This window comes from Aristolochia californica, unplaced genomic scaffold, assembly GCF_029961685.1.
Source record: "Aristolochia californica isolate CCGP_79_NKW_82.1479 unplaced genomic scaffold, dmAriCali1.0.hap1 SCAF_7, whole genome shotgun sequence".
NCBI lineage: Eukaryota > Viridiplantae > Streptophyta > Magnoliopsida > Piperales > Aristolochiaceae > Aristolochia > Aristolochia californica.
The window spans coordinates 6,058,351-6,077,036 of NW_027182268.1; the positions used below are offsets into that span (position 1 = coordinate 6,058,351).

Sequence of the window (18,686 nt, forward strand, 5' to 3'; positions counted from 1 at the left end):
TCTATCCCATTTATATCATAATTATTTTTCATTATCATAGCTAAATAGGAAGGAAGTCTATCCCATTATATTTAAGAGTCATGAGTGTTTTGATAGAGGAGGAGCCTCCCCCAGTTGTCAATGAACAGGAGGGGCATTTCATCTTCCTCCCTATCATGTGAGTTCTCATGGGTGGGGGGTCTACTCATTATTTAAGTGGAGATCACTTGGCTATATAGCAAGTTGGCTTTTAATAACATGTTGTATGATTCTTGACAGATGGCTAATTAAATTGGGTATTTTAAAAATTCTATAAATAAAATTTAAATTTTTAGTGTATTTTAAATTTTAGACTTTACTTTTTCAAAAACCAACTTAAATTTCTTTAAGAAAACAATTAGAAATATTTCAAAAAAATTAATAAAGTAGTTTTAACTTTAAATTTTCTTTTTAAATATTTTAAATACTAAAAAAATTAAGTCAAACAAACTCTAAAATCTAACTCATCTTCACTAGGCTAGGGGGTGACAGTAAGATAGGTTAAATAGCAAGTCGGGCTACAACTTGACATACATATAAGAACAAGTCACTTACAATTTTTGGAGACATAGTGTCAAGTCGAAGATTTGAACTTTTTTCTTATGGCAATTGATTGCATAGCAAGTGGTTGAGTGCATGTGACTTGGTTTTGGCTTCTATTGATCTTGGGCATTTGACTATTGGCTTGATTGACTGCAAATTCTCTTCTATCTATATGACTGCTAATTGCTTAAAAAACCACAAAGTTTATGTTTCTTGCCTACTTGTGGGTAGTCAACTAGAGGTGAACCTCTCCATTCTAGAGCCATCTTTGAGTTATAGAAATTTTACAATTTCTACAAAAAAATCAAACTCCCTTACCACAATTATATTTCTTAATTTGTTGTCACCAAAATCATGGCTAGGAATGTCAATTTTATCTGATTACCTGATTTTTTATTCATCATTTATTAAACGGAATGAAATTGGATCAAGTAACTGATCCATTACAGACATGGAAGCCGTTAATATGCATAAAAACGATTGAAGGGTCTAGGAGCAAAGGAGCAACGACCCTTTTGTCCCTGAACTCGTTATGTCAGAGTCATTGAATATAAAAACTCTTTTTCTGTATTGGAAAATTCTTAAACAAATCAAAGCTTTGACCCCGTACAACGAATGACAATAATTTTTAATGTAGATTTTGATTTTTAGTGTCAAGAAACCTCTTATTTGCATCATAATGAAGCTGATAATTGACTAGATTAAGAAATTAGAGCTTAGGCAACCGAAAGGACAAGAATTGTCTTGTGGACGGACGATGACAATCCAGGTTGACCACTCAACCGCCCGGCTCGTTCCACCTGGGTTCCTCCAACGGCATCAAGAGGTTCAGGGTTTCTCTGTCCATTTCGGTGGGTGGATTGTACTTCTACAGGGTACTCGAGTCTGAAAATCGTTTCCCCTGCAAGTTAACAGAGAATTTCTGGGTTTCCACATACGGAAACGATGATGGCGAGCGAGAGAGAGAAACTTTGGTACAAGGCGAAGCTGGCAGAGCAAGCTGAAAGATACCAGGGTACTCTACTGATCTTCTGTATCTGTCTTGGGTTTACCTTATTTTTAGCTCTTAATTCTTCTCTTTGGGGGGGTTTTTGTTTCTTTTGCTGATTGCTGAATGATACTGCGTAAATGGGTATGCCACTGACGGCTTATTTGTACAATTGGTTATGTGTATTGAAATTTTTAACGCTGCGAGCATTAGCAGCTTCAAGTGTTGTTCTGATTATATGGTTTTTTTCAGGAAATGAGATCAAGAGCAAAGCTTTTTTTAGAATTATGGGTTCACCTTTTTGTTTCTGAACTGTTCTGATTTCTTGGGTAATAGGTGCTTTATTTTGTTTATATGTTTCTTCATTTATTTGTTTATACTGCGGATGCTTTTAAATCAAATGAATAATTTTGCTGGTCACCCTGTAGTCTTTTTTCCTCCGCTTTATTTGACATAAACCTGTTGAATTTTAAGCTTGTTATGGTTGTTGAAAATCTTCGCATGCCTGAGTGCGCCACCAAGTTTGATGTTGCTTTTACTTGTTGAAGTAATAGGTTCCAAATACTACATTTCTTTTAATTTTTTATGCAAATTTATATTATATATTTCCTTAATCTTTATAATACTTACCATTTTCTCTGCTGTAGAAGGCAGACGAAAAAAACTATTAGATCAATAATTCTGTTCTGCATGCTATCTCCTTTCTTGTGCTGTACTAATACAGTTAAGAAATTTTATGGAATGATTTTTTTGTGTTCAGACAGAATCATCACTTTTTGTTTTATGGGGCTTTGATTTTAATTCTCACTTTACTTTTTATGATCTGTTGTTGGTATAATGCAGACATGGTAGAGATGATGAAGATATACCTTTTGGGTTCCCAACTGACAGCAGAGGAGAGAAATGCATTATCTACCGGTTACAAGCATGTTGTTGGTCAAAGGCGTGCAGCATTTCGAGCTCTGTCGTCCATTAAGCAGAAAGAGGAAGCAAAGGGGAATGAACAAAACGTGAGGATGATAAAAGATTACTTGCAGAAGATTCAAGATGAGGTTTCAAAGATCTCAAATGACATCTTTTCCCTCATAGATGAACACCTTCTCCCTTCCTCTACGTCCAGAGAATCCGAGGTCTTCAACTACAAGATGTAATTAATTTGCGGTTTCCTTTGTCATCCATATGTTGCATGTTTTTAACTGATTATTTTGAGACATTTCAGTGATGGGGTCACACTGTTGTGATAAATATATCCTATGTATATCAAGAAATAGTAGCTTGAGAACTAAAAAAATTTGAATTATATCTTGAACAGAATTTTTGAATTAGCTGGGACTCACTGGCATAGGAAACAGCAATTCATCAGGGGATTATCTCCTGACTAGATCACCATGGTGTAGGCTTTGTGAGTAAAAGAACAAGACTTTTTGCCATTGTAGTTATCCATATGCACACCCTTTATTGTGTGTGTTATATTTTTTTCTTTCAATATAATAATTGTCAAGATAATTTTCATTGTTTCTGTGATTCTCTTTGTTTATGGAAAGTGAAGTTAGAGTGGTCTTACCAACTTTCTTTGTCCTATAACATGAAGACCAATGGCATCCAGTACTGTGTATGAGTCTGTACTTTGTTTGTCACTCCATTCAACCAAGTTGTTTAAATGTCTTTGGCTTCTATTTGAAAAGGCTAGCTTACATGAATTGTCTCTCCACAAGTACATTTTTGTGATTTGATATATGTTACTTAATTGGTCAACTGGAAACAGATCATTCCTTTTTCTTTCTGGTGTTGATCTTTCCATTTTTGGCTGTTTACATAGGAAAGGTGATTACTATCGCTATCTGTCTGAATTTAAGTTGGGGGATGAGCGCAAGGAAACAGCAGATCAGTCTCTAAAAGCCTATGAGGTTAGTTTAATCTTTGAGTGCTTCCTCTAGCTCAATTAGTCTTTCGGGTCTGGGTTTGTTTGTTGTTAGTTTTCTGTTGGGAATAAAGATCTCTGATTAGTTGTTTTCTTTCTTTAACATGCCTTATTACAGGCTGCAACTAATATTGCATCCAAAGATCTGCCGCCAACCCATCCAATCAGGCTTGGCTTGTCTCTTAATTACTCTGTTTTCCTCTATGAAATACTGAACTCCACTGAAAGGTTTTCAAAATTATTCCACTTGCTCAATCAAAACGTTGGCATATCACCATTATTACCATGTTCTCATCTCTTGGTATTGTTTTTCAGTGCATGCCATGTAGCCAAGCAAGCATTTGATGATGCAATTGCAGACCTTGACTCCCTCAGTAAAGAATCATATAAGGATAGTACACTAATTATGCAGCTTCTTAGGGACAACCTTAGTTTATGGACTACAGATTTGTCTGAAGAGGGAGGTAAGCACAGGAGTGGTTAAGTTTTTTTGGAACCTTTTTCTTTTAAAATATAGCTACTAACATGTTCCCATAAACGAGTGTCATTTGCTTTGGCAGGTGAGCATTCCAAAGCTGATGGTAACTGAAGCCTAGGTAAAGATTATGCTGTGGTCTTTTATTCGATGCTATCATTTTTATCTTTATGGTTGGTGGTAATGGTGGTATTTCGACAATATAGATTTCTGTTAACATTAATGCATTCATCTCTATGAGGATTTGGATGACATATCCAGTGCATTGTTTCATTTCATTCATGTCGTGTTCTTTCCTCATCTAGTTTAAGCAAATATTGGTTATATTTTCTAAGCGGAATGATGATAAGCTGTTGCTGTTGGTCCTACCCAATTTATGCATCTATATGGCTATTTAGAATTAGTTAGAGACTAACCTAGTGATTTTTTTCCAGGTAATGGGCGTTCCTGGTATTCCATAATCGTCCTCTGGATCATCAAAAAACATGTCGAGCCTACCGTTACTGGTTTGTGGTGATTGTTCCAGTCAAATCATAATAGAACAGACTTATCTCAGTTAATTCAGTTGTCACACCAGTGGAAGAGTAGCTTTTTTTACTGGACCACTGGAGAGGGCATGGCTTATTCATCAATAATCCTTCTTTCGCTTGGTTTGGGTTTGTCTGTACAGGATGATCTTCCCTTTGATAAATACCATGAAATGAGCTTATTTCTTAACATATATGTTTCCATTTTCCTTTGCAAAGTAGGTGAAATAAGTAAAGGCTTTTCACATCCTCTAAATAAGTTCAAAAGTTTGTCATTTATGTAATTATGTTTTAAAAGTTGGGTTAAACCCCCTCTTGCATTTAAACGAGGGTAGAGTTTTTTTCTGACTTGTTTAACCGGAAGAGGAGGAGAAAGGGCCCAACTAATGGACATTAATTAATAGAAAATTAATCACAGAAATAGTGTTCCCCCTCAACCAGCGTTTCAGACTCGATGATGGCCATGCACACCCTCCTCACACACTTCGAATGGATCCGAACGAGTGCATAAAAACCAGGAGTTCTCCCCTTCTCTGCACCCAAACCGCCTTCTTCCCCGACGTCTCCGCTTCCTTATCTGTCCTAGGAGCTCCTCCCTTCTCTCTCAAAACTTCGTCTCCCATCACACATACAGGGGAATACGCCATGGCTGCTTTTCTTCTTGCCAAAACCAGGCTATTCCATCATTTGGTTCACTTCCTCTTCCACGAATCCGTCTTCCAACCCGTCTCAGAAGTCCACAAGCTCCTCCACCTCGCCAGACACTGTATCTCCTTTTTCCTGTCTTTCCTCCATATTCTCCTCTCTTCCCTCCTCGCCACTCTCCAATCCCCCTCCAAGCCCCATAACCCCTCGCCGTCGCCGCAGGACTCCGTCGCTGCCCGAGCGCTCTATCAGGTCTTCTCTCTCGTGACCGCCGTCCCTGTCTCCTCGCGTAAGTACGCCAGCATCCGATCTCTGGCAGACACCCTTGTAGAGGAGAATCACCGAGAAGGACCTGCCGCTGTCAACCGTAAAGCGCTCTCGGGGGCGTTTTCGATCACGTTGGAGCTGCTGGAAGAGGAGATGGCGGCGGGGGCGAGCCCCTTCAGCTTACCAGGGTCTCTGCGCCTGAGCCCGAGCTGGGCCTTGCGGATCGTGGGGTTGAAAGAGGACCGCCTGTCGGTCTCCAGCTCCGGTGAGAAACTGGCGGCCGAGCTGTTATGGTTGGCACGCAGACTAGGGGAGTGTGGCGGGGGTGACGACGCGGTCTCGAGATGGGGCTGGGCTTCGGGCTTGGCTCACCTCTCTCAGTCGGCTGAGCCGCGGTTGCAGGCTTCGATCCTCCGGGTTTGCGGTAAGACTCTTCTTCCACACTCTAATCCACCACACGTGGAACCTAGTATGATTATACGGTGGCTTAAGTAGCTTCTTATGTGCTTCTCTTTTTAACGGGCTGTTATGTGAACGCTCTCGGAGAGAATCCAATTAGCTACCTGGCCTGGTATAAGGAGTCATAATTCACACGTTAACGAAGGTACTACCAAAACAATATCGATCACACGTTAAAGCGTGTTGACCTCTAAGACCATGAAAGCCCATAATTGGGCCCAGGTCCACAACTTTGGGATCTTATTTGACTGTTCATCGTTCTCTGTTGCGTACAGTGTATCTCTTCAAGCAAGCGAGAGAACTAGAAGTAGAGGAAAGAATGGGAAGGAGGATGAAGATGCTGACGACTTGGTTACCATTTCTCTGCCAAGCTAACAACGGCATCGATGTGCCTGTGTTGAGCAGCATGGAGAAGGCAGAAATGGTGAAGATTCTTGAAGAGATGATCGAGGAGCTGAATCGCCAACAACAGGAGAAAGTGCTGGCACTTTGGCTTGATAACTTCATGTCCAATCCTGATTCTGACTGGCCTAATCTCCAACCCTGTTACACCCGCTGGTACACCACCTCTCGGAGGCTCCCAATGGAGTGATCATCTCGCCTTTTAAGAAGATAGATTTAAGCATAGAATATAGATTACAGAAAACTGTTCCGAAAATGAAATATATTTCCCCAGCCTTGTATTTCGTAGACCAGAAAATCGGAAACCTTGTTTCTACCTTACAGTCTCTTCCATGGCTGCTGCACCTGAAATAGCTAGCCCAGGAATTTTTCACGCCTCTCCATGCCTATCAGGAAAGAATATAAAATAGGCATTCTGGCTTATGAAGCTACACAGTCAATCCATCTTGCTGTTGCGTACTTGTGAATCAACAAGAAACGCTTTCAAATGCTTGCAGAATTCCTTTGGTTTCTCAAGATTGAAGGCGTGCCCTGTGTTCTTGATGATTACCAGCTCCGAATTCCCTTCCAAATGCCTGCATCATTGGATTTTGGTTAAAATTTACAGACATGTTTGACCTCAGCTCAGGAGCCCTTGATGAAGCTAATTCATTTTACATCCCATAGGAAGCAAATTCAACAAACCTGTGCAATCTATTTGCTAGCTCTACTGGGAAAATCTGATCTTGTTCCCCCCAAATAATCAAAGTTGGCTGCATTTACAGAAAAGAATAGCAGTTATGATCTATAGTATGAATAAACAAACCAAGGATCAACATATACTCTATCAATGGATCGTAAACTTCAATATAATTCTGAACAAAGAAAGAGTAAAGAAAAAGAATAGTGAGTAGAGACAGTAAGACGGGAATACCTGATGTATCTTGGGAAGGTTTGAACAACTGCGCTCCTTCAAAATTGCTTGGATCAATTCCTTTTTCTCTTTAACGTATTCTGTACACATGACCTGTTCATCCAACCAACTCATGGGGTAAGTTCTTTCACAGCAAGACATGGACAAATCTTTAGATGAATGGGGAAGTGGGAGATACGGACGCACGTCAATGAAATCGGCGAGAAAGCACGAAGGGACCGCCCTCGCCGGCTTCACGAACGACAGCCGCATCAGCTGCCGGAGCCTGTCGGGGGTCTGCGGCATCAGAATGCTAGTGGCCTCATTCAAGTCCTTCACTACAAAAAGGCCCTCCGCCAGGTCCTTCTCCTCCAGGCACAGCCCGGCGCAGCACAGCACCACCTTCTCGATCGCCGACGGGAACTGCTCGGCCATACTGTAGCTAACGAACCCGCCGTAGCTCACTCCGATGAGGCTCATCCTCCCCACACCCAGCGACTCCATCAGTCGCATCACGCACTGAGCCTGGAACGACTCGGACCTCTCGGGTCGAGTCGTGTACGAGTCGCCGAAGAAAAGCAGGTCCGGCACGTAAACGTTGTAGTTGGCCTGGAGCAGCGGGTGGAGCTGCTCGCTCCACTGCCAGGTAGCGTTAGCTCCGAAGCCGTGAATGAGAAGGATAGAAGGCTTCGATTGGCAGCGAGTTTGAGGGATCCAGCAGTGCATCGTCGTCCCGTCACCGAAGTCGGTGGTGGAGGATTTCAAACCGGCCGAGGTGAAAGTATTGCGGTATGCCCTATCTCTGAACATCGTGAAGCTGAAACATTTCGCCATCTCTCAACCCTGGTTCGGCACTTACTTCGACAAGATCTCCAAGAAATGCCGACAATCGAAGAACAACTAACAAGGTTTTCTGTATTAGACCCGCTCTATCTTAGCGACAGCATCAAACTCGTGGAGATTCTTTCCGCTCCACGATCGGCAATCTACTCTCTTTTAAATTTAATTCAGGTTAAATACGATCACAAAATCATCTTAACCTAGAAGGAAATGAAGATAACTAATCCGACTTAATCTGTTATTTGTCCCGATTCACAACCCTGGGGAAACTCGTCGGAAAGAGAGAGACGGCCGTCCGCAGGGAATTACCCAGAGAGGTAGATGGAAGGGGGGAAAATAGCGGCCCTTGCGGAGGAGAGGGGGAACGTTGGGAGAAGGGAACCCGGGGGGTACATGAATATAGGTTATTTCTACGTAAAGAATCCCTGAATCCAAGGGAACGATCACTGGAGCTGGTTCATGGAAAAGCCAAGAAATGGACGGCCTTTCTCTTCTTGCCAGTTGCCACTGTAGAAGGATGTGGAAGAGAGATCCTGTCGAGGAAGTAGGAAGAGGATGTGAAGGAAAAGGAAGGGGCAGCCTGCATTTTCATTGGTCAGAGATGTTTGGACTGACGAATGGCTTGGAATTTGCTGCTTTTCAGGAGTAATTAGTAAGCTTAAATTTATCATTAACCATTATTACCTTATTAATCACTCACCTTTTTCTTCTTAGAAAAAAAATATTATTTGAAAAAGGGTTATTTATCTTAATATATTTACAACAATGTTATTATCTTTATTATAAAAAATGAAAAAAATAAACTTTAAAGGATAAAACATAAAAATAGAATAAAATATGAAGGATTAAATTATTCAAAGTTCAAATTATTATTATGAGATCTTAATAGTGAGACGCACGTCCGTGTCAATAAAATCTATTCATAAAGGGGGACAAATTGTCTGCCAATACTGTAAATTCCCGCTGTTTGCACTTTACCTTTTTCCCACGCTTATCCTCTTGCTTATGTCTTGCAGAAGGCAAGGAATTTGAACAGTCCCGAGCCAATCGAAGCACAATCCCATTTCGTAAGATCACATACGTCTCTTCCTCAGCCCAAAACAAAAAATAAAAGATGCATCTTCTCCTTCTTCTCCAGTTTATAATTGCTATCTCTGCAGCCGCCTCTGTGGACTAGCAAACCCCAAAAGGTCTTTTACCTATAAGCAGGGAAACTACTTTTGCTTTTTCAACTTCTTTGTCTGTGAATACTGAATCTGATGCACTCATTATCTTGGGAGGTGAACATGGTATTCAAATTGTTATTTTTTCATCTACAGCTTTCTAGGCGCTTTCTTGCATTTCTTCCTTTTATGCTTTCGTTGACCTGCTAGTTTAAATGTTCTGCTCTCGGATGTTGGGAGTTTCTTTGTCCCGTTTCATTTTTGGATTTCCTTTTCGTTGGGTATTTTGCTGTCCAATTTGTTGTATGGTTTTTCCTTTGGAGATGCTTCTGGGAAGTTTGGCTTGACTTCGTTGGGATCCGGAGCAGATTTTGCTGAGATGTTATTTTCTTTTAATTGAAGTACCTTTGATTGGTTTTAGATGTAGAGGCGGCGCTTATTCCATTCTATTTTATTTTCTGTCTTTCATAATCTTTTATGGGAAACGGTACTGTGAGAAGCATACCAGGAGCTTCATTTTCTATTTGTTCTTTGTTGTTGATGTGGAGTCATTGATGCAAGAAGTGGGAGATACACTTCAGCTACTGGACCACATATCTGGTCTTGTCGGTATAGCCATTTTATTTTGATGGTTTTTTGTTTTTTATGGTGAAGTCGTGATTTTTGTGGTTCTCATCTGTGGGAGCTGATTGATTGTCAGATGTCTGGCCGTGATCTCTTGATATTATCGCCATTTTTTTAGATGCAAGTATTTTATGGGAGCTCCCATTTGTTTTACGGAGTCAAACAGTGGATAATAGGAGGAAAGATGAAATTGATATACTTAATATTACGGAGTTCAGTATTGCAGATCCTTCTGTATCACAGTTGACATATTTTTGCAGAATATGCCTCTCTTTGAGAAGCTTAAGAGATCGGAGTCGAACAGTGGATAGTGGGAGCAAAGATGAAGTTGGTCCCTCTGTTTTTGACGTTAACTTCCATGTGTTCTTTAGTGGCATCAGATTATCAAGGTGCACTATTTTTTGCACTCTATAGGATTCAAATTTTATCTTATGTCTAATTAGATATTCGGTATTTCATGTGTTGGGCTTGCATTGAAATTCCATTATGTATCACTCATGATATTTAATTTGCTCATTGGTGCAACTTACGATAGGGCACATAAGAAAAGCCAGAGTACAAAACACTAAACTGGCATAGTTTCTGTAGCTTTGTGATTGGTGGGTGAAGTCATGCTGTACTGCTCAGTATTCATTGCATTGATTGAATCTTCTCTTTTTTGAGAGTTTTGTTCTGACTACAGTGAATTGCTTGAGTAATTCTGAATTGCCTTCTCAGGAGATGCTCTATACTCTTTGAAAATGTCACTAAAAGTTGGTCCTGATCAGCTCACAAATTGGAATCTGAACCTAGTTGACCCTTGCACTTGGACTTCGGTTCAATGTGTTGGTAGCACCGTTGTCTCACTGTGAGTTGTTAATATATATTTAGCTCTCCCTTTGTCTCCTTGCACCTGGTCTGTGTTCCAATAGCTTTATTTGTGGCAATCTATATGGCTTGTTTGCAGAATATTGTCTTCCATTCAGTGCTCTGGAACATTGTCACCCAGTATTGGAGTTCTCAGAAACCTTACTACACTGTACGTGAGGAATCTAAATATCATTTTTGTTTAACTTATTCAGACATGCTTTGTTTCATATAGTTTATCTTGGCAATTACGGTGTGGGTGGAATAATTGATTTTATTCTGTAATTTATTATTATTATTATTTTTATTTTAAACTGGTGAAATGCTCATGCAGAATTTATCTGGGTGGCCTGAGATTATATGAGATTTCCAAGTTTAATCTATCTCCTCGCTTATCCAATACTTTGAGCATCTTCTTTATGTTTTTATTATTTTCATTTCAATTTACTGGGCGACATCTAACTTTTTGATATCCATACTTTTACTTTTAACAGATAAAATTTTGCTCTCAACTGTTCAATTTTCAGTCAAATCTGTTTGTCATGCAGAGTGTTGCAAGGTAACAACATATCGGGTGAGATACCAAAAGAAATTGGAAATTTATCAAGTCTGACAAACTTGGATTTGGAGAATAATCACTTGAACGGGCAGATACCTGATTCACTTGGAAATCTGAGAAAACTTCAATTTCTGTATGCTGTTGTCATTTTAAAATCTAGGATTCTCTTTTCTGAAAGCTTTTTTTATGTTTATATTTCGACAAATTGATTATACAACTACATATGCAGGGTTTTGAGCCAAAATGATCTCACTGGCAATATTCCCCAATCCTTGTCAAATCTTCATAACTTGATCCACCTGTAAGTTTTCATGAGGGATGAAATTGAGAATTTCTGGTGTAGACCCACCTGGAACTTTCCTACTTTATTAATTTTTAGTTTACTGTGAATGATTTTTCTTCCGCTTCTTCGTGATTGTAAGTTTCTACATTGGCAGGCAGCTGGCTTATAATGGTCTCAGTGGTCTAGTGCCTGACCGCTTATTCCAGATTAACAAGTACAAGTATGGGTGGTTTTCTGAATTCACCTCCTCAACTATTTTCATTGAAGGGGTTGCTGTGGTTTCCTGATAGGAACCAGTTTCCTGGTTTATATGCATGGAACATGTTTATAGAATTTATGTGCCTGGGCTCATAGTCCAAGTAAACTGTCTTTAGAAGAACTGATAGGCCATTTGTTTAATGACCAAACTTCACAGCATTTCAATTGATTCTGTTTTGGGTTTCCGCATGAAGTTTTACAGGGAATAATTTGAACTGTGGTGCAAATTTCTCTCATCCTTGTGCCTCAAGAACTTCAGGTGCAGGTAATAATTGATGATATTCAAATAATGTCGTTGGAAAAATTTAAATATATTGTTCGGAGAAATATGTCCTTTAGAACCATTTGATCGTTCAATATTTTGATTTTATATCTTCATCATCATCTTCAGAGCTTTATGCCACAACATTTTTTGATTATATATGTCTTCTCTTTTCTTATACTTGTAGGTGGTTCAAAAAAGTCAAAGATTGGAATTGTCATTGGAACTATTGGTGGAGTCGTTGGCCTTCTCATCTGTGTTGGTGTGCTGTTTCTTCTGTTAAGGGATAGGCGTGGAGGCTACAAACGTGAAGTCTTTGTGGATGTTGCAGGTTGGTCCCTGATAATCAAATTAACAGAATATTTGGTTAATACTGTCACTATAATTGTAGTACTTTAGGGAGCCCAAATCTTTCGTCTAAAAATGTGTGGCCAAATACTTTTTAACTTTTGCAATGCCTTCGAGATCATCCCCAATTAGTACAATATCATCTGCATAGACTACCAAGATAACCTTTATAAAAAAAAAAAAAAAAAAGACTACCAAGATAACCACAATGGTCTTACTCTTGAGTAGGAACATAGAATGGTCGCAATGACTTTTATAGAACCCAAACTGCATTACTATTGTACTGATCTTCTCGAACCACACCCGCTGACTCTGTTTAAGCCCATAAATAGCCTTCTATAGCTTATATACCTTCCCTGTCTCCCCCTGAGCAATATCCCTAGGAGATAGCACCATATAAACTTATTCATGTAAATCACCATACAAGTTGTTTTCCTTATCAAGTTGAAAGAGAGGTCATCCTCTATTAACTGCCACAAAGACCAAGATACATACCGATGTAAGTCTGGCCACAGGGGATAATGTCTCAAAAACATCAACAACGAAGGTCTGTGTATACTCCTTTGCCACCAACCGTGCCTTGTGTCATTCAATAGAGCCATCAACATTGTATTTTATGTTATAAACCCAACGACTGTGTTAGTGGATCACATAAATGCCATGTTTCCTGAGACATTAAGGCTCTCATTTCATCATCTATTGCATTTCCACTCAGGAGAACACAAAGCATCTTGCACTAAACAAGGGATAGTAGAAGTAGACCAGGATATAATAAAATATTTACAGGATGGGACCAAAAAATCATTAAATATATATTTTGAGATGGGATGAGAAGTACAAGACTTTGTTGTTTTGAAGACTAATAGGCAAGTCCAGATCTGACAGAACGGGACCTAAAGGCAAATAGGAAGACGGTTGATCAAGAGGAGAGGGCTTGGTAGTTGTATTTGCTAGAAGCATTGTTGGAGCGTGAGGACTTTGGTTGTAGACACAAAGAGGTGGAGAAGAACCTGATGAAGCTGGTACATCCAAAATAGCTATAGGAATTGGGCTTACCAAAGATGACTTAGTAGAAACAATAAATTCAACGATTGATGCCAAATATGGAGTATGCTCAAAGAAAATCATGTCAGCTGACACAAATGTCAAAGTCATAATGTTTGTACTCTTTTTGCCGCAGAGAATATCCCAAAAAGATATATTTGATAGACCGAGGTGACAACTTCTCAACTATAGTCCCAAACAAGTGAACAAAACTAGTGCATCCTAAAACACAAGGAACAACATCAAACAATTTACAATTTGGTTTCAAAATCTGTAGAGGAACTTGACCATGCAAAATGAAAGAGAGCATGCGATTAATTAAGAAACAAAAAGTCAATATTGCATCCCCCCAAAACAACTTAGGTACATTCATGTGCAATAGTAATGTCTAAGTAACCTCAAGGTGTCTGTTTTTACGTTCAACCACCCCATTTTGTTGAAGAGTATAAGCACAGGACCTTTGATGGGTAATCCCATGTGAGTCACAAAACGATGAGAATTTGTGATTAAGATATTCCAATCTATTATTAGTACGAAGCACATGCACACAAACGCCAAGTTCATTTTTTATTTTATTAAAAAATGGAATACATCAAACACTTTGGACTTCTCCGTTAGGAGATACATCCAAGTTACTGTATTGGAATTATTGATAAACGATATAAAATACTTAAAACCAAATGAGCTAGGAGTTTGACACGGACACTTACATCAAAATGGACTAATTCAAACAATTTGGTGCTACGACTAGAACTAACTGGGAAACTTGCTTGATGATGCTTTCTCAGTTGACAAGACTCGCAATTAAAAGAAATATTTGTTGGCAAAGAAGGGAAAGACCAATGCAATTTAACTGGTTATGGATGTTTGAAGCATAGATGCCATAAGTAGAAGGAATCAGTAATAGTAAGTACCACAACTTGAGAAACAAAAACATCATTCAACAGGTAGAGCCCTTCCCTTCTCATGTTCGGAACAAATCGTTCTCTTCGTTTTCAAGTCTTGAAAAATAGAAGTAGTAGGATAAAATCTTATTGAACAATTTAAAGACTTAGTAATATAACTTAAGGCCAAGAGATTGATTGGAAACTTTGGAGCAAACAAAATTGACTTTAAGGACATCTGTGTAGTATGAATGCTACCCTCTCCTTGAATGGGGGAGGTGGACCCATCAACTAAAGTAACTCGACGATATGAAGGAGATGAACTGATGGATTGAAATAAGGAAGGAGAGAATACCTGACATGCCGGTAGAGGCTTCTGAATCAATGATCCAATAAGGAGAATGCGATACAGTCAATGCAGTCATACCTGTACTCGCCATCGTGGCATTTGCAGAGGATGAAGGTTGAGTCTCAACGGTCGGAGATGTAATTGACGGTTCAGTCAATTGACCCAGTCGTTGTACTAACTACTGAATCTCTTCATAAAACCTAGTGTGCAAAGAGTCATTTTTCTATGATTATAGAATTGGCCTAGGTAGGTTTACCAAATTTCTCCCAATATTTTTCGGAAATATTGTTTGACTTACCATAGTGAACATATTTCTGATCCTCCCCTATCGGTTTGGCCATGGCCATGGGTAGAGAAGGAGCAACCTCTGCCTCTGTTATTATTACCGCGAAATTGACTATTGGGCTTGCTAGTAGATGATTGGTGGTTAAGAGCAACTGCATCTGATAGACTTCCACCTGTGTCATGTTTATTCATTGTTGTGTTTTTGCCCGGAAACTCTATTAGAAATCTACTCTAAGGTGGTCACATTTTCATTAGCCAATAATTGGGCTTGGATGACATCATACTCAGAGTCCAACCCATCTAGAAACCTGTTTACCTAAATATGATTCTCCTTCTTACAAATGTCCTCAACATTTGCAGTAAATGGATGAAAGGTGCTGAATTCTTGTAGCACCCCTCTCATCTCAATGAATAATCTATCATTGATCTACCACACTTCATATTAAAGTACCTCACATATAATTCATGTATTCGAGACAAATTACTTGCTTGAAATAAAATAGATTCCAAGGTAGTTCATATTGTCTTAAGCTGAACTACAACTCAAAATGTGGTTTCTAAATTGTACTCCATACTTTTCACCAACCAGTTCATCACTAGATTGTTTTCTGCTACCTAGTCTTCTGTAATAGGTACACGGGGATCATCTGTTATGTATTTGGCATCCTTCTTGCCTCCAAATACATCAAAATTGACCTTGACCAATTCACGTAGTTTGATCCATTCAACGGGATCCTAGTTATCTAACTAGGTTGAGAGAAATTTTCATTTGAGCTTTCAGTTCTCCTTTTGACATCAACTTGTGTGTTGGATTCAGTCATTCAATACAATAAAGCATCCACAATTCAATGTAATAAAGCGTCAATTATAAAAAATACTCGCCATCGTGGCATTTGCAGACATAAGCTAAGATAAAACATAATATTGTAAATGACCAAAATATCCTTGAACTGATATTTTATCAAGTTTATTTTGTAGCTGCTTTTATCTTCTACTTAATGTTTTTTGGATATTCAGGTGAAGATGATCGAAGGATAGGCTTTGGGCAGTTAAAAAGATTTGCATGGAGGGAATTACAGTTGGCAACAGATAACTTCAATGAAAAAAATGTTCTCGGCCAGGGGGGATTTGGAAAGGTATACAAAGGAGTGCTTGCAGATGATACAAAAGTCGCAGTGAAAAGATTGACTGATTATGAGAGTCCTGGTGGAGAGGCAGCATTTCTTCGTGAAGTTGAGATGATTAGTGTAGCTGTTCACAAAAACCTTTTAAGGCTTATAGGTTTCTGCACAACTCCATCAGAACGACTTTTGGTTTACCCGTTCATGCAAAACCTCAGTGTTGCCTACCGTTTAAGAGGTCTGTTGGTCTTTGGATGCTTATATTTGATCAAAGTTTCATGTTTGTGGTGGTGGGAACTATCAGCAGAAAGATACCATTGTATATTTTTACAATTTTGACTTCATTCAGCTTTCCATTTCAAGTTAGTACTCCATTGAGGGATGAATAGTGCTCTCCAATTAGTCAGATGTTTTTACTAGCCATTGGCTGGTTGTGAGTGTATAGTGTGCTTATATGTTGTTTTTATTAACCTGGAAGCTTACATGTTTCATTAACATGCCTGTTTCTGTCCCCAATCCAGAGATTAAACCTGGAGAGCTGGTTCTTGACTGGCATACTCGAAAGCGAGTGGCTTTAGGCACAGCACGAGGCCTGGAGTACCTTCATGAACATTGCAACCCAAAAATCATCCATCGTGATGTTAAAGCTGCTAATGTTTTGCTTGATGAAGATTTTGAAGCGGTTGTTGGGGACTTTGGCCTGGCCAAATTGGTGGATGTGCGAAAAACCAACGTGACCACTCAAGTTCGTGGGACAATGGGACATATAGCTCCAGAATACTTATCTACCGGCAAGTCTTCGGAGAGAACTGATGTGTTTGGATATGGCATAATGCTTCTAGAACTAGTGACGGGTCAACGTGCGATTGACTTTTCGCGCTTGGAGGAAGAAGATGATGTCCTATTGCTTGACCATGTAGATTCTCTTATCATTGTGCTCTTATTTGAATTTGATTTTAGTAATCTCCACGTGATACTGGAGACACTGAGGCATGGTGGTCTCATTTTGGGGTCTGGGTGTTTCTAGATTTTTGAGGTCTTAGGTGCGAGCCTCAGTGGGTAAGTGGCTATAAACCCATTTTAATAGGAAGGCCAGAAAAGAAACCTCCAAGTGATACCTATTGTGTCAAGATTGGGAATCCTTTCTGCTGCAAGTCTCTGTCCAAACAGTAAATACAAACTGGATTACTGTTACAAACCCTGGGATCTGGATTCTTTTAGTCAAGTGTCTGAAATTTGGATGACTGATTTGTCTCAATTTGATCCAATTTTGTACAATCGTACAGGTAAAGAAATTGGAGAGGGAGAAAAGATTGATTGCCATAGTAGACCGGAACCTGGATAGAAGTTTTGATGGTGCTGAAGTGGAAATGATGATCCAAGTTGCTTTACTTTGCACCCAACCCTCACCAGAAGACCGCCCAACTATGTCAGAAGTTGTTCGAATGCTTGAAGGAGAGGGATTGGCAGAAAGGTGGGAAGAGTGGCAACAAGTTGAGGTGACCCGAAGACGAGAGTATGAGAGACTTCAGAGGAGATTTGATTGGGGAGAGAATTCCATTTATAATCAAGATGCAATTGAATTATCAGGTGGAAGATAGTTGATGGCAGGTTTACAGAGTCCAAAACCAGGGGTTGTTTTTGTTGGTAACTTGATGATAGGGCAAAGCATCCTGGGGATACAGTTTTTGTTTTTTTTGTTTTGTTTCTGGGAGCAGAATTCTTATTAGCTTGTGATGTATGCTATGTTTTCTTCTTTGGATCCCCCATTACTCCTTGTTTCTTACAAAAAAATGTACACAGAACAGATCAATCATTAAATGTAATCATTTCTTGTATCCAAAACTGACTGCTAAAGAACCGGCTATACTTTCAGTTTTTTTTTTTTTCTTCTATCTTTTGGGTGCTCAAATTGACAAATAGGTTTATACCTTCTTTCTTTGTGTTTATGTTTATGCCCATAGGTGGAGGGTCAGCTTCTATTGAGCGTCCATTTTTGCAGTTCAAGTTTGAATTGTTTGATTTTTCAAGCAGTAACATAAGTACTTTGTTGAATCATTTGAATGAACTTCTATATCAAAACAACAAGAAGAATGCGGAAATAGAAGAACAAAAGAGCAGTTGGAGGTAGTGAATGCCCACATTTTCCCTCTTTACAATGTGTTTCATGAAGAAGATTACACGAGTAGGAAGAATTGCTGCAACTCTTTTGAAATTTCATCATCCCTTTGCTTCGTAAATTCCTTGAAGTGGCTGCAGAAACAGCTCAAGGGCATACGTTACTGTCTGGCGTTATCAGATTTTGACTCGTGAGTCCAACCCAACCTCGGTCTGGGTCGAATTCAAACCATGGTTACAGCTGGTTTTCACCCCTGATTCGGTTAACCCCTGATTGGGTCTATGCATGAGCAGTCAACTCTGCTGGTTCTGTTCCACTCTGCCACACGTGAAGTCTCGGACGTCTTCTTCAATCCCACCAAATACCACCTCCATTGCAGAACTACAAAGATTGTTCTCGTTTTTCTCATTCCGTTATTCTGTATTTAGCATGAGACAGGCGACTTAAATTCATACCCCTTCGTTCAAGCAGGGTCAACAACTCGGAAGGTTTCAAGTTTCAACATTGATCAGAGACGTACCTCCTTTCTGCCTTGCTGTGCCCGTGATCATCCATGGCAGAGGC

General features: G+C 39.5%; 4 protein-coding genes across 8 annotated transcripts; 3 read left to right on the top strand and 1 right to left on the bottom strand.

Annotated features, from left to right (window-relative positions):
- Window positions 1–1,342: 1,342 nt before the first annotated feature.
- LOC137937788 (14-3-3 protein 7-like) lies at window positions 1,343–10,070 on the top strand. Of its 2 annotated transcripts, XM_068782968.1 has the most exons (7): window positions 1,343–1,576; window positions 2,393–2,696; window positions 3,369–3,456; window positions 3,589–3,698; window positions 3,786–3,934; window positions 4,031–4,066; window positions 4,380–4,726. In XM_068782968.1, exons 1-6 carry the CDS (start codon window positions 1,507–1,509, stop codon window positions 4,057–4,059), a joined length of 750 nt encoding a protein of 249 aa, XP_068639069.1. In that variant the 5' UTR covers window positions 1,343–1,506; the 3' UTR covers window positions 4,060–4,066; window positions 4,380–4,726. The 2 variants fall into 2 exon arrangements, with proteins under 2 accessions (XP_068639069.1, XP_068639070.1); XM_068782969.1 differs by lacking the exons at window positions 4,031–4,066; window positions 4,380–4,726 and adding an exon at window positions 9,264–10,070 and having other exon boundaries at window positions 3,786–3,921.
- On the top strand, window positions 5,034–6,520 carry LOC137937785 (uncharacterized). The gene is made up of 2 exons (XM_068782964.1): window positions 5,034–5,808; window positions 6,119–6,520. The coding sequence occupies exons 1-2, from the start codon at window positions 5,118–5,120 to the stop codon at window positions 6,433–6,435; spliced, it is 1,008 nt and encodes a 335-aa protein (XP_068639065.1). The 5' UTR covers window positions 5,034–5,117; the 3' UTR covers window positions 6,436–6,520.
- On the bottom strand, window positions 6,418–9,018 carry LOC137937787 (uncharacterized). The gene is made up of 5 exons (XM_068782967.1): window positions 8,956–9,018; window positions 7,345–8,130; window positions 7,159–7,251; window positions 6,930–6,997; window positions 6,418–6,820 (listed from the first exon to the last, which is right to left on the bottom strand). Exons 2-5 carry the CDS (start codon window positions 7,969–7,971, stop codon window positions 6,682–6,684), a joined length of 927 nt encoding a protein of 308 aa, XP_068639068.1. The 5' UTR covers window positions 7,972–8,130; window positions 8,956–9,018; the 3' UTR covers window positions 6,418–6,681.
- On the top strand, window positions 8,972–17,881 carry LOC137937781 (LRR receptor kinase SERK2-like). Of its 4 annotated transcripts, none has more exons than XM_068782957.1 (12): window positions 8,972–9,266; window positions 10,025–10,153; window positions 10,482–10,611; window positions 10,711–10,782; window positions 11,159–11,302; window positions 11,399–11,470; window positions 11,607–11,672; window positions 11,905–11,975; window positions 12,160–12,303; window positions 15,900–16,241; window positions 16,525–16,919; window positions 17,290–17,881. In XM_068782957.1, exons 2-12 carry the CDS (start codon window positions 10,087–10,089, stop codon window positions 17,602–17,604), a joined length of 1,818 nt encoding a protein of 605 aa, XP_068639058.1. In that variant the 5' UTR covers window positions 8,972–9,266; window positions 10,025–10,086; the 3' UTR covers window positions 17,605–17,881. The 4 variants fall into 4 exon arrangements, with proteins under 4 accessions (XP_068639058.1, XP_068639059.1, XP_068639060.1 ...); XM_068782958.1 differs by having other exon boundaries at window positions 8,972–9,257; XM_068782959.1 differs by having other exon boundaries at window positions 8,972–9,167.
- Window positions 17,882–18,686: the final 805 nt, after the last annotated feature.

What these genes read in the sequence shown, in the direction of transcription:
- LOC137937785 (XM_068782964.1), top strand. Translation starts at nt 5,118, where the DNA reads ATGGCTGCTTTTCTTCTTGCCAAAACCAGGCTATTCCATCATTTGGTT. An exon ending in TTCGATCCTCCGGGTTTGCG is followed by an intron (nt 5,809 to 6,118) that starts GTAAGACTCTTC and finishes TGTTGCGTACAG; the next exon opens with TGTATCTCTTCAAGCAAGCG.
- LOC137937788 (XM_068782969.1), top strand. Translation starts at nt 1,507, where the DNA reads ATGATGGCGAGCGAGAGAGAGAAACTTTGGTACAAGGCGAAGCTGGCA. An exon ending in AGTCTCTAAAAGCCTATGAG is followed by an intron (nt 3,457 to 3,588) that starts GTTAGTTTAATC and finishes GCCTTATTACAG; the next exon opens with GCTGCAACTAATATTGCATC. An exon ending in GTTTATGGACTACAGATTTG is followed by an intron (nt 3,922 to 9,263) that starts TCTGAAGAGGGA and finishes TGGGAGGTGAAC; the next exon opens with ATGGTATTCAAATTGTTATT.
- LOC137937781 (XM_068782957.1), top strand. Translation starts at nt 10,087, where the DNA reads ATGAAGTTGGTCCCTCTGTTTTTGACGTTAACTTCCATGTGTTCTTTA. An exon ending in AGTGGCATCAGATTATCAAG is followed by an intron (nt 10,154 to 10,481) that starts GTGCACTATTTT and finishes TTGCCTTCTCAG; the next exon opens with GAGATGCTCTATACTCTTTG. An exon ending in AGTCTTTGTGGATGTTGCAG is followed by an intron (nt 12,304 to 15,899) that starts GTTGGTCCCTGA and finishes TTGGATATTCAG; the next exon opens with GTGAAGATGATCGAAGGATA.
- LOC137937787 (XM_068782967.1), bottom strand. Translation starts at nt 7,971, where the DNA reads ATGGCGAAATGTTTCAGCTTCACGATGTTCAGAGATAGGGCATACCGC. An exon ending in TTCTCGCCGATTTCATTGAC is followed by an intron (nt 7,252 to 7,344) that starts GTGCGTCCGTAT and finishes TTGGATGAACAG; the next exon opens with GTCATGTGTACAGAATACGT. An exon ending in ACCTTCCCAAGATACATCAG is followed by an intron (nt 6,998 to 7,158) that starts GTATTCCCGTCT and finishes CTGTAAATGCAG; the next exon opens with CCAACTTTGATTATTTGGGG.